At 34.1% G+C, this 12,409-nt stretch overlaps 1 protein-coding gene across 2 annotated transcripts in view; it reads left to right on the top strand.

Moving 5' to 3' along the window:
* Positions 1–12,409, top strand: part of SCFD1 (sec1 family domain containing 1) — a 127,262-nt gene that overhangs the window by 91,696 nt on the left and 23,157 nt on the right. For both annotated transcript variants that reach the window (XM_024732666.1, XM_024732667.1), the window contains exons 18-19: positions 5,209–5,271; positions 7,537–7,612. In XM_024732666.1, coding sequence (XP_024588434.1) covers positions 5,209–5,271; positions 7,537–7,612 — 139 coding nt within the window. The remainder of the gene's footprint in view (positions 1–5,208; positions 5,272–7,536; positions 7,613–12,409) is intronic.

The raw sequence follows: 12,409 nt of genomic DNA, 5'->3' as shown, positions 1-12,409 counted from the left end.
TTGACCAGCTTGTCGTGTGCTTCTGGCAATCTCTATGTCTTCTCTGGAGAAATGTCTGTTTAGGTCTTATGCCCATTTTTTGATTGGGTTGTTTGTTTTTTTTAATATTGAGCTGCATGAGCTGTTTATATATTTTAGAGATTAATCCATTGTCTGTTGATTCTTTTGCAAATATTTTCTCCCATTCTGAGGGTTGTCTTTTCGTCTTGTTTGTAGTTTCCTTTGCTTTGCAAAAGCTTTTAAGTTTCATTAGGTCCCATTTTTTAATTTTTGTTTTTATTTCCATTACTCTAGGAGGTGGATCTGAAAAGATCTTGCTGTGATTTATGTCACAGAGTGTTCTTCTTCTTCCTATGTTTTCCTCTAAGAGTTTTATAGTGTCCGGTCTTACATTTAGGTCTCTAATCATTTTGAGTTTATTTTTGTGTATGGTGTTAGGGAGTGTTCTAATTTCATTATTTTACATGTAGCTGTCCATTTTTCTCAGCACCACTTATTGAAGAGACTGTCTTCTCTACATTGTATATCCTTGCCTCCTTTGTCATAGATTAGTTGACCATAGGTGCATGGGTTTACCTCTGTTTTTGTGCCAGTACCATATTGTCTTGATTACTGTAGCTTTGTAGTATAGTCTCAAGTCAGGGAGTCGGATTTCTCCAGCTCCGTTTTTTTCCCTCAGGACTGCTTTGGCTATTTGGGGTCTTTTGTGTCTCCATACAAATTTTAAGATTTTTTGTTCTAGTTCTGTAAAAAATGCCACTGGTAATTTGATGGGGACTGCTTTGAATCTGTAGATTGCTTTAGGTAGTATAGTCATTTTCACAGTATTGATTATTCTAATCCAAGAACATGGTATATCTCCATCTGATTGTGTCATCTTTCATTTCTTTCATCAGTGTCTTATGGTCTTCTGAGTACAGGTCTTTTACCTTTACCTCCTTAGGTAGGTTTATTCCTAGGTATTTTATTCTTTTTGTTGCAGTGGTGAATGGGATTGTTTCCTTATTTCTCTTTATGATCTTTCGTTGTTAGTGCATAGGAATGCAAGAGATTTCTGTGCATTAATTTTGTATCCTGCAACTTTACCAAATTCATTGATTAGCTCCCGTAGTTTTCTTGTGCCATCTTTAGGATTCTCTATGTATAGTATCATGTCATCTGCAAACAGTGACAGTTTTACTTCTTCTTTTCCAATTTATATTCCTTTTATTTCTTTTTCTTCTTTGATTGCCATGGCTAAAACTTCCTAAATTATGTTGAATAATAGTGGTGAGAGTGGGCACCCTTGTCTTGTTCCTGATCTTAGAGGAAATGCTTTCAGTTTCTCACCATTGAGAATGATGTTGGCTGTGGGTTTGTCATATATGGCTTTTATTATGTTGAGGTAGATTCCCTCTATGTCCACTTTCTGGAGAGTTTTTATCATAAATCAGTGTTGAATTTTGTCAAAAGCTTTTCTGCATCTCTTGAGATCATATGGTTTTTCTCCTTCAATTTGTTAATATGCTGTATCACATTGATTGATTTGCATATATTGAAGAATCCTTGCATCCTTGGAATAAATCCCACATGACCATGGTGTATGATCCTTTTAATGTGTTGTTGGATTCTGTTTGCTAGTATTTTGTTGAGGATTTTTGTGTCTATATTCATCAGTGATATAGGTCTGTAATTTTCTTTTTTGTAGTATCTTTGTCTGGTTTTGGTATCAGGTTGATGGTGGCCTCATAGAATGAGTTTGGGAGTGTTCCCTCCTCTGCAGTTTTTGGAAAGTTTGAGAAGGATGGGTGTTAGCTCTTCTCTAAATGTTTGATAGACTTCCCTGTGAAGCCATCTGGTCCTGGACTTTCGTTTGTTGGAAGATTTTTAATCACAGTTTCAATTTCATTACTTGTCATTGGTCTGTTCATATTTTCTATTTCTTCCTGGTTCAGTCTTGAAAGGTTATACCTTTCTAAGAATTTGTCCATTTCTTCCAGGTTGTCCATTTTATTGTAATAGAGTTGCTTGTAGTAGTCTCTTATGATGCTTTGTATTTCTGCAGTGTCCATTGTAACTTCTTTTTCATTTCTAATTTTATTGATTTGAGTCCTCTCCCTCTTTTTCTTGATGAGTGGCTAAAGGTTTATCAATTTTGTTTATCTTCTCAAACAACCAGCTTTTAGTTTTATTGATTTTTGCTCTTGTTTTCTTTGTTTCTATTTATTTCTGCTTTGATCTTTATGATTTCTTTCCTTCTACTAACTTTGGGTTTTGTTTGTTCTTTCTCTAGTTCCTTTAAGTATAAAGTTAGATTATGTATTTGAGATTTTTCTTGTTTTTTGAGGTAGGCTTGTATTGCTATAAACTTCCCTCTTAGAACTGCTTTTGTTGCAGCCCATAGGTTTTTCATCATCGTGTTTTTGTTGTAATTTGTCTCTAGGTATTTTTTGATTTCCTTTTTGATATCTTCAGTGATCTCCTGGTTATTTAATAGCATACTGTTTAGCCTTCATGTGTTTGTGTTTTTTATGGTTTTTTCCCTGTAATTGATTTCTGATCTCATAGCATTGTGGTCAGAAAAGATGCTTTATATGATTTCAATTTTCTTATATTTACTGAGGCTTGATTTGTGACCCAAGAGGTTATCTGTCTTGTCGAATGTTCCATGTGCCCTTGAGAAGAAAGTGTAATCTGCTGTTTTTGGATGGAATGTTCTATAAATATCAATTAAATCTATCTGGTCTATTGTGTCATTTAAAGCTTGTGTTTCCTTATTAATTTTCTGTCTGGATGATCTGTCCATTGGTGTAAGTGAGCTATTAAAGTCCCCCACTATTACTGTGCTACTATCAGTTTCCTCTTTTATAGCTGTCTGTCTTTGTTAAACATTTCTTGCATCTTCTTGATCTTTGCCTCCATTCTTTTCCTGAGGTCCTGGATCATCTTCACTATCATTATTCTGAATTTTTTTTCTGGAAGGTTGCCTATCTCCACTTCATTTAGTTGTTTTTCTGGGGTTTTATCTTGTTCTTTCATCTGGTACATTGTCCTCTGTGTTTTCATTTTGTCTGTCTTTCTGTGAATGTGGTTTTCATTCCACAGGCTGCAGAATTGTAGTTCTTCTTGCTTCTGCTGTCTGCCCTCTTCACTGTGTTCTTATGATAAGAAAAAAGTAGACAACAAACCTTAGTTTAACAAAAGAAACCGAAAACTGTCTTTTCTAATTTTTATAACATATACACTTAAATATTTGGCTGTGTCGTATATGTCATTGTGTTTTACATTATGACTTATGTGGAACTCCCTAATCAAATATTTGGTGTTAAAAGAGGAAAGGCAGTCTTGGGCATCATTTTACATGGTTACAAAGTATTCAATATATAATTTCTAATTTGTAACATTCTTTCTAATTATAAGGGTTATATCAGTTTATTGAAGAAAATTTTAGGAAACTCAGAAAGGTATAAGGAAAGTAAAAATTTACCTGTAGTCTCCTCATTCAGAGTCTACCGTAAACCGTATTGTTTATCCTTCTATATGCATATTACATATTCATATTTTTAATCAGGAAATCATGTTGTAGATGCAGTTTGTATTCTAGAGTTCCAATTACTTTCATTATGCCAGTTTTTCATCGTCTTAAATACAGCTGACCCTAGAACAACTTGGGGGTTAGGGACGCCAACCCTCTGCACAGTTACAAATTGAAGTATTACTGTACAGTGGACTGGCCCTCTGTATCCCTGGTTCCACATCCATGGATTCAACCAACCACAGATCATGTAGTACTGTAGTATTTATTGATACAAATATGAGTATAAGTGGACCTGGACCTGCATAGTTCAAACCCATGTTGCTCAAGTTTCCAGCTGTAGTCTCCAATGGTAGTACTTAGTGTTTCCATGATATTCAGCCATATAAATGTAATATTCTTTATTTAACCCTTTATTACTTAGAGGTAGATAGATACATATTATTTATATTTAGATATTGCTATTTCTGGTGAAAAATAAATTTTTGTTAAAGACAGAAATTCCAGCCTACTGCTGAAAACAGCTGATTCAAATCCTCCTTTCAGAACAAAATTGTGTTTTTTTGTTTGGGATTTCTCTAATGGTATCAGCAAATTTTGTCCAGGTTGAAATAGAATATTTAAGCATTTCATCTTCCACATCTTAGTGATTCCCATTCTTTTTTTACTCTCATAATGTTTTCTTGTATTTAGGTAGGGTTTTTTTTCCATTTACAAAAGCATTTGAAATGATAAGGAATTATAAAAGAATATTGATGCACATAAAAATGTTTATGGCATGCTATTATTAAAATGTTATAGAACAGTATGTACAATATGATACGAATTTTGTTTTTAAAGTATATATGTTGTGTATGCATATGTTCAAAGATTAGAAGAATATATGCCGAAATCCTAACAGTGGTTACTTCTTAGTGGTAGGGTTCTTCTGGGAGCATTCTGTTTTCTGGATTCTCTACAGTGAACATATTCCCAGAAGGAAAATATTTTTTAAAACATAACTAAGTGCCATAATTTTGCAGAGCCATCAAGAATTCTATAGTTTAAAGACATTCTAGACATTCATTTAGAAAGATTTGAAAATAAATGACTATATGCAATTCAGTATAAAAGTATATATGTAACTAAAAGGAAATATCATTGAGTAGTAGCATTAGAATAGTGTTAATGAAGAAAGTGGTGGTTTTGAGCTGAATCTTAAAAGGAAATGTACAGTTTTTTATTGGAGAAGACAGTGAGTTTATACCCTCAAAGGACAGCATCCCAAAGACATGTGTCTGGGAATGAGAGAGTAAAGAATGTGGAGAATAGTAAAGAGACTAAACTTAATCAGTATGTGATTGTTCTTTTAAAACAGAAAGTCTCTGTTTCATGTTAATGATCAGATACTTAAAAAAGAAAAGAGAAATCCTGAAGTTTGGGGAACTAATGCATTTGTGTTTTTTAAAGAATTTCACTGTTTTAGTACCAGTTGCTCTCTACTTGAACATTATTTTTCATGGTTACAAATTATATAGTCAATGTTTGTATAATTGTTTCAGTGTTAATTTTACTGAAACACTGTATTAGTTGAAAAATTTCTTTTCAGAAACTGCATAGTAAAACTTATGGTTAGTCAGTAGATATTTTAATGCCATGATACTAAATGTTAGCTCAAATAATCAGTGTTTAAATACAACTTTCTTATGTCATAGGGCTTTTGCCAAGATGGCTTCAGCTCCTACCAGCTATGGCAACACTACCACTAAACCAATGGGGTAAGTATTTTTAATAATTCTGATTGAATAAGTCTGGTACTCCAGACCATAATTGGACTTTTGTGCCTTAAAAACACAGTGTGACACTTTGGATACAGAAAGTTTTCATTGTGATACAGAAGAAATGTCAGCATGCCTTTAGCTTCCATACGTAGTTTAAATTCTGTATTTTACCTGGTATGGCTTTGTATGCTTCCTTGTTCTTAAAACATTATGTTTGGGCTTCCCTGGTGGCGCAGTGGTTGAGAGTCTGCCTGCCGATGCAGGGGACATCGGTTCGTGCCCCGGTCCGGGAAGGTCCCACATGCCGCGGAGCGGCTAGGCCCGTGAGCCATGGCCGCTGAGCCTGCGTGTCCAGAGCCTGTGCTCCGCAACGGGAGAGGCCACAACAGTGGGAGGCCCACGTACCGCAAAAAAAAAAAAAAAAAAATTATGTTTTTCATTTTCAGAAGATACATGAAGTTTAAAAACTGTTTTTATATCAATGTTGATAATATAGACTTGAAGCTAGACACTCAAGACCTAGCTTCAAGATGGAACTAGGCATACTGCTAAGTGATAGAGAGGAAATCCTCAGGGCTGGGTATGACTTCTGACTTCAGAAAATCCTGTACAGTATGTGTGGTTTTCAGAGGAGCTGAACAAAGTGATTCTAACTGCTCCTTTCCATACCATACTAGCTTCACATTCCTAGCTTATTTTTTGGAGCTTAGAACAAAAGCATGAAACTGGAGGAAAACTGGTTTACCTACCCCGAGCTGCCAGTTTTAATGAAACAGTTTCCAAAAAGTAAAAGTACTTGGCCTAAGGCAGGGCCTTGTAAGCGCTTGGCAAAATGAATCCATTTGGCCTCACCTTCAGACAGTGCTGTGCAGGTGAGTCCACTAACTCCCTGAGAGTTACCTGGTACCTGGGAATTGCCTCAGAACTGTCCACTCCAACAGAGATTACTTTCTTTTGTTTTTGTTAAAGAAATGATTTCCATCCTGTCCATCTCTTCATTTCAGAGGGGAGTAGGACAAGATAGGAAAAATGAAAATATATTTGGAAAATTACTCTCATGCATTTAATGAAACAGACTTTCCAGTTCTTTGTCTTAAAATCTTGCTGAATCTTAAAAGCCTATTAGATTTCTTATGGATTTTGTAGTTGAGGATTTTAATAAAATGTGTTATAAGAAAACCTTGGATGATTTGAAGGCTTTCCCTAGCCTTCTTTTTTTTTTTAATTAATTTTTATTGGAATATAGTGCTTTACAGTGTGTTAGTTTCTGCTGTGCAGCAAAGTGAATCAACTATACATATATCCTCTCTTTTTTGGATCTCCTTCCAATTTAGATCACCACAGAGCATTGAGTAGAGTTCCCTGTGCTAAACAGTAGGTTCTCGTTAGTTATCTCCCTAGCCTTCTAATATCAAAAGGCAAGATTACCATTCTGTCCCACAAAGCATCCTTTGATTCCATGTGAGAGACTTTTTGAACCACAAATATAAAACCAATATGGCAAGTCATTTGTGTTATTTTTGTTGTTAAAAATTCAGACACTAAACAGTCTTCTGAGTTGAGGTAGAATTCATCAAGTATGTTGTGCTTCACATTTTTATATGATAGGTTTTGTGTATGAGGGGAGAAAGTATACAATTGCAGGATTAGGTCTAGCAGCTATGATATAGAGAACACAGTAACTTTTGACCTATTCATAATACTTATAGACATATATGTTTTGAATATGTCAGTGTGTTTTGAACTCCTAAAGTGAGTCATCTGAATTACTATCTTTTTTTTTAATTGAAGTATCGTTGATTTACAATGCTGTGTTAATTTTTTCTGTACAGCAAAGTGATTCAGTTATACATACATACACATTTTTTAATATTCTAGATTACTGTCTTTAATTTATTGTTTTAACATTAAGACAATCAGGAAAGCAAGGAATTCTCTTCAGTTAATAATTTGCTTAAATACTCTAGCTAAGGCTTAGCAATTAAAATGTTTATATTGAGAGCAGCTCTCAATTTTTATATTTTATTAATATCGACTAGTCAGAAAGTTTTATTACTATTTTATTGTTAAATAAAATTGTGGCAGTGATGTCCATGGAAGCAGAAATTCTCAGGTCACTTCTGTTCAGGTCACTTCTGTTTAGTAAAAACAAAGGTGGTAGGCACAGAGAGCATCAGCATATATTGTGTAATCAGACAAGTATTTTGTCTGTAACTGGAGAGATAATTTGTACTTAGTGCAGTCCTCTTCTTTTGCACCTAGTCTCTTATCACGAGTCATGAATACAGGATCACAATTTGTGATGGAAGGAGTGAAGAACCTGGTATTGAAACAGCAAGTAAGTACAATTGTTGGAAAACACACTGGTAACTTTTGAATATAAATGTTGGCAGGTTGATTGCTCAGATAGAGCAGCTTCTGCATATATTCAAGTACAAATATTAGGAATAAAATAAAATCAAGGGGTCCTTTACTGGTATATTTAAGGATGTGAGGGTGTTTTACAGGTATAGTTCACAACTCTGTAATTTTATGCTTTTTTTTTTTTTTAATTTGCTAATTGGACTTTACTGACATTTTGATTTCCTTTAACTATTATCAGGTTTGTGAAAGTATATTAATTGAAAATAAATGAACTTAACCTTAGAATAATGAACTGTTACAAAAATGCATATCATTTAAGTTTTAACATATATTAGGAGAATATTAATAAACTAATAGCCTTAATAGTTTAAAAGCCTGTGTAAATTAAAATAAAAATATTTTAAGTAGAATATATGTTTTGAAATAATGTAACTATAGCTTGATTTCGTACTTCATTTTGGAATAACAGTCTTAGTTTTAAACATAAGACTTTTTTTAATGACTTTTGTATTTTTGTTGTTTTCCTGTTATTCTTATATATCGATATTTCTGCTTCAGAGTCATCATTAATTGATTTGGTTTCAAACTGGACTTGTTTTTAACTTTTTGTTATGGAAATTTTCAAATACACGTTAGTATGTCAAATACTCCTGAGCCCTTCACCAAGCTTCAATACTCAACACCGTGCCATTCTTGTTTCATCTTCCCCACTTATATTTTTTTATTTGATTTATTTTTAACTGGGATATTTTAAGGCAAATCTGAGATATAATATTTCACACATAAATACTACAGTTTGTAGTGAGAAGGATTTTAAAGGCCAAATTAAGAAAAGAAACAGAGTTAATTATCTGTTATTCAGATCTGAATATTAAGTGTTTACTTACTTGTTTTCAGAATAAACTAGATCTTTTGTTTCTCTGAACTTCTTCCACACTTTTTATCTTTCTTATGATGTTTACCTGTGGTATTTTGTATTAACATTATTTATATTTTACTTCTTTTTTTTCCAGTTTTATTGAGATACAATTGATATATATTGTTTTACTTATTGATGGCAAAGAATTTTTCCCCCATCTTTGAATTTTCCATAGCAGTTTGCAGAAAGTAGGTATTCAATTTTTGTTTGAATAAGTGAATAAGATTTTATTGTAAAAAAACATGTAGTGTTAATAAAGAACAGTGAAAAATCCTAATTTGCTGTCTTTAACTAAAAGGCTGATTACTTCCTAGCTTTCCTTCAAAGAGATTCCAGATTGCTTTATTTCCTAAGTACTTGGGAAGACTTTTTAGCTTCATTATCACTCTTAGGAATTATTTTCAGTCCTTCCCATTCTGTCTCTCTTCTGGTAAGAGGCTACTACTAAATACTTAATCCACTTTTTTACTGGTTCACAGTACTTCCCTGAGTCAGTTTATCTTTGCTCTCTTAGACTACTGAAGGTGAAGAGACATAAAAATAGGAGGTTGGGCACATTAGTGACCAACATACTGTACTTACAGTTTAACCTAGCACCTGTTAAAGAAAAAATTACTCATGACACTCATTAAAGTACAGTAAGGCAGACTTTTCAGGGGGACCATTGAGAAAGATGTTGGGACCATCACAATGGAGTTTTGAAGTCTGGGAGAGAGATTGGGCTTAAGTACAAATACAAAAGTGGGAATTTATAGCCAAGGAGCAGGGTGTAGGGAATCAGTGGTTGGAAAATTACCAAGAGGAAATATCAGGGATAAAGGGGGATCCTGGCTAAACCAACCTAACAGGATTCTTGCTGAAGGCAGGCTAGTGTGATTAGACATCACTTGGGAGGTGGTAGAAGATGAGGAACCCGATGAGATACCGAGGGTGGTTAGATACCGAGGATGGAGGTGCTGGCTATAAACTGACTTTAGCAGGATTCTTTCTAAAATTGGACAATGCAGAGATGGACACAGAAGTCCACAGGTCGAGGCCCAGTTGAAAAAGTTCAAAGAGCCTGAGTAGAATCTCATCTAGGAGAGAATCTTTGTCATAGCACTCTATTTATTATCAACTATGGACAAGATGATTTCGTATGTGAGACAAAGGGGGAACCACCAGTTTCTAAGACTACGTCTGCCTTTTGCTAGATAGACTGGCTATTGTATAACTACGTATAGTTAAATTTAGTTTTAAGGAAAAGTACATATTTTACTTAACATGTCACTGTTAGAAGGAAATCCCAGTAGTAAGATTCCCTAAACAAAGGAATCCTTGTCACAAATAACTGATAGCACTGAGCAATTACAGGCTTTAATCTTTATTTATTTATGACTGCGTTGGGTCTCCGTTGCTGCGTGCAGGCTTTCTCTAGTTGTGGTGAGCGGGGGCTACTCTTCGTTGTGGTGCGCGGGCTCCTCATTGCGGTGACTTCTCTTTGTTGCAGAGCACGGGCTCTAGGCACACAGGCTTCAGTAGTCGTGGCACGTGGGCTCAGTAGTTGTGGCACACAGGCCCTAGAGCACAGGCCCAGTAGTTGTGGCGCATGGACTTAGTTGCTCCATGGCATGTGGGATCTTCCCGGACCAGAGCTCGAACCCATGTCCCCTGCATTAGCAGGCGGATTCTTAACCACTGTGCCACCAGGGAAGTCCTTGTAATCTTTTAAATGATCAAATTTACTTTTTGAACTTATTACCTTAGTGTCACATGATATACATCCCCAAATGATGCCTGTAAGAAGGGTCTAAAGTGATCGACTTAAATATTTTACTGTGCTAACACAACAGTGTGTTTTATTTAAAGTTAAGTTTATAAAATATAAAAACAGATTATCCTCTGTGACCTCAAATCCTTTTGCTTTTCTTAACATTGCAAATAACATACTGCTTTGCTTAACATTGCAAATAACATACTGCTTTGATATAGGCAGTTTCTCACTTACAGAAGTAAAATTTGAAATGACTGGTGGTTACCTCTTTCTATATCACATTTCTATCACCACTGCTAAGACAGCCAGGCCAGTTTTTAAAATAGATGTTAATAAGACTTTTTAGGAAATATTTATTGATTTGGGGGACACTGGTTATTGATTGGGGGATAGTGGTTCATTATATATTGTGAAGTAAAAATAAAAGTCATTATAAAACAGTAAATTCAATATGGTCTTTTTGTTTTTGTTTAAAAAAAGAAAAAAATAGAAGATACTCAAGGATATATAACTAGGTTTTAAATGTTAGTTTTTCTAGGTGAGAGTATTCACCTCTGATTAATTCCATATGATAAATTATTAGACTTCAATTATGGAATCAAAAGAGTGAACATTTCTAATTGTTCTTAGTAAATGTTACCAAATTGCTGTCCAGAAAAGTTGTACCAATTTGCAGTGATTTACAGCACCTGTTTCTCTATATCCCACCCAAACTTGGACCTGTGTGTATGTGTGTAATCTTTGTAAATTTAATACTTTTAAAAAGTCTCTTGTTCTAGAAATATTTAAACTCATAGAAAGCCATTTTTAAAGTTACACAGTCCTAACGTTCTAAAATTTAGAGGAACTGCTACAGGTATATAGGGCAGGTTGGGAACTGAAAAAAATGTCAGGGAAGAGACTGGAAAAGATGAATTCTTTGTTTCACACTTGTAAAATTCTGTTTAATTCATGCCTCTTAAATCTCTAAGTATTTGTTTCAATTTTTTATCTGAATAAACATTTTAAGCTATAAAAACATTAGATAGAATAGGATGTCTTGTCATGTCCAGTTTTCTAGGTCACTTATAAGAGCCTTTTATACTTTTTTGTTTCTTGGGCAGCATAAGTTTTATGTATCACAAGTATTAGCTATCACATAAAACCGTTTGAATGATATTCGCAGATTTGAAATATGTGAGGATAATTGTACAAGAACGTGATGATGAATAATGTAGTACTATGTTGCATAATTTAAAAGTCTTCTATTTCACTTTCTTTGGCTTGTTTACTTAAATAATCACTCTTTTAAAAATGAATTAACAACAAATAAATTGCAAGCAGTGGAATTCAGTAGATTAAAAAAGACTTAAAAGATATATCACCTAATTGCAATGTATAGCCCTTATTAACATTATAATTTGAACAGTGAAACTGTAAGAAATAAATTTATGGAGCAGGAAAATTTTGATACTGACTAGATATTGAGCTGTATTAAAAATATTTGCTGATTATTTTAGGTGCGATAGTAGTGTTATAGGGGTTTTTTTTTCTTTTAGGAGTTCTTATATTGTGGAGATATATATACTGAAATATTTATTGCTAAAATGATTTGATACTGGGAACTTGTTTTAAAACAGCCTAGGGAGTGGGGAATGAGAGTATAGATAAAATAAGAATTTGCCATGAGTTGATAATTGTTGAACCTGAATGATGGAAATTGATGTGTTTTATTGGGTCCAGGTAATCCTGTTTCTTGATTTTATTGCCATTAATATGCTATGGTTTTGGGAAAAAATACCACTTTATATATTTTATTCTTTCCTCATCTGTAAGATGTGGATGTTGGATTCACTCTGTAGATCCCTTCTGATTTATAATTTTTAAATTTTGGAAATAGATGATCCATCCTATTCCCCTTCCTCCTATCTACTTCACTGACAACTTTCCAATATCCACATACTCCATCTTATTCTTTACTTGGCTAATACAGTCTTCCAGATAAGTGTTCTCTTCAAGAAGGTACACATACTGCTTTTCATTCTTCAGGACTTTGATAATCAAGACAGCAGCGACTCTTGTCCCAACTTCACTGCCTAGTTCATCGTCAGAGTATCATC

Source organism: Neophocaena asiaeorientalis, unplaced genomic scaffold (assembly GCF_003031525.2).
Source record: "Neophocaena asiaeorientalis asiaeorientalis breed wild unplaced genomic scaffold, Neophocaena_asiaeorientalis_V1.1 scaffold216, whole genome shotgun sequence".
Classification (NCBI taxonomy): Eukaryota; Metazoa; Chordata; class Mammalia; order Artiodactyla; family Phocoenidae; genus Neophocaena; species Neophocaena asiaeorientalis.
The sequence above is the reverse complement of the archived record's forward strand: the minus strand, read 5'-3'. Positions and strand labels throughout refer to the sequence as shown.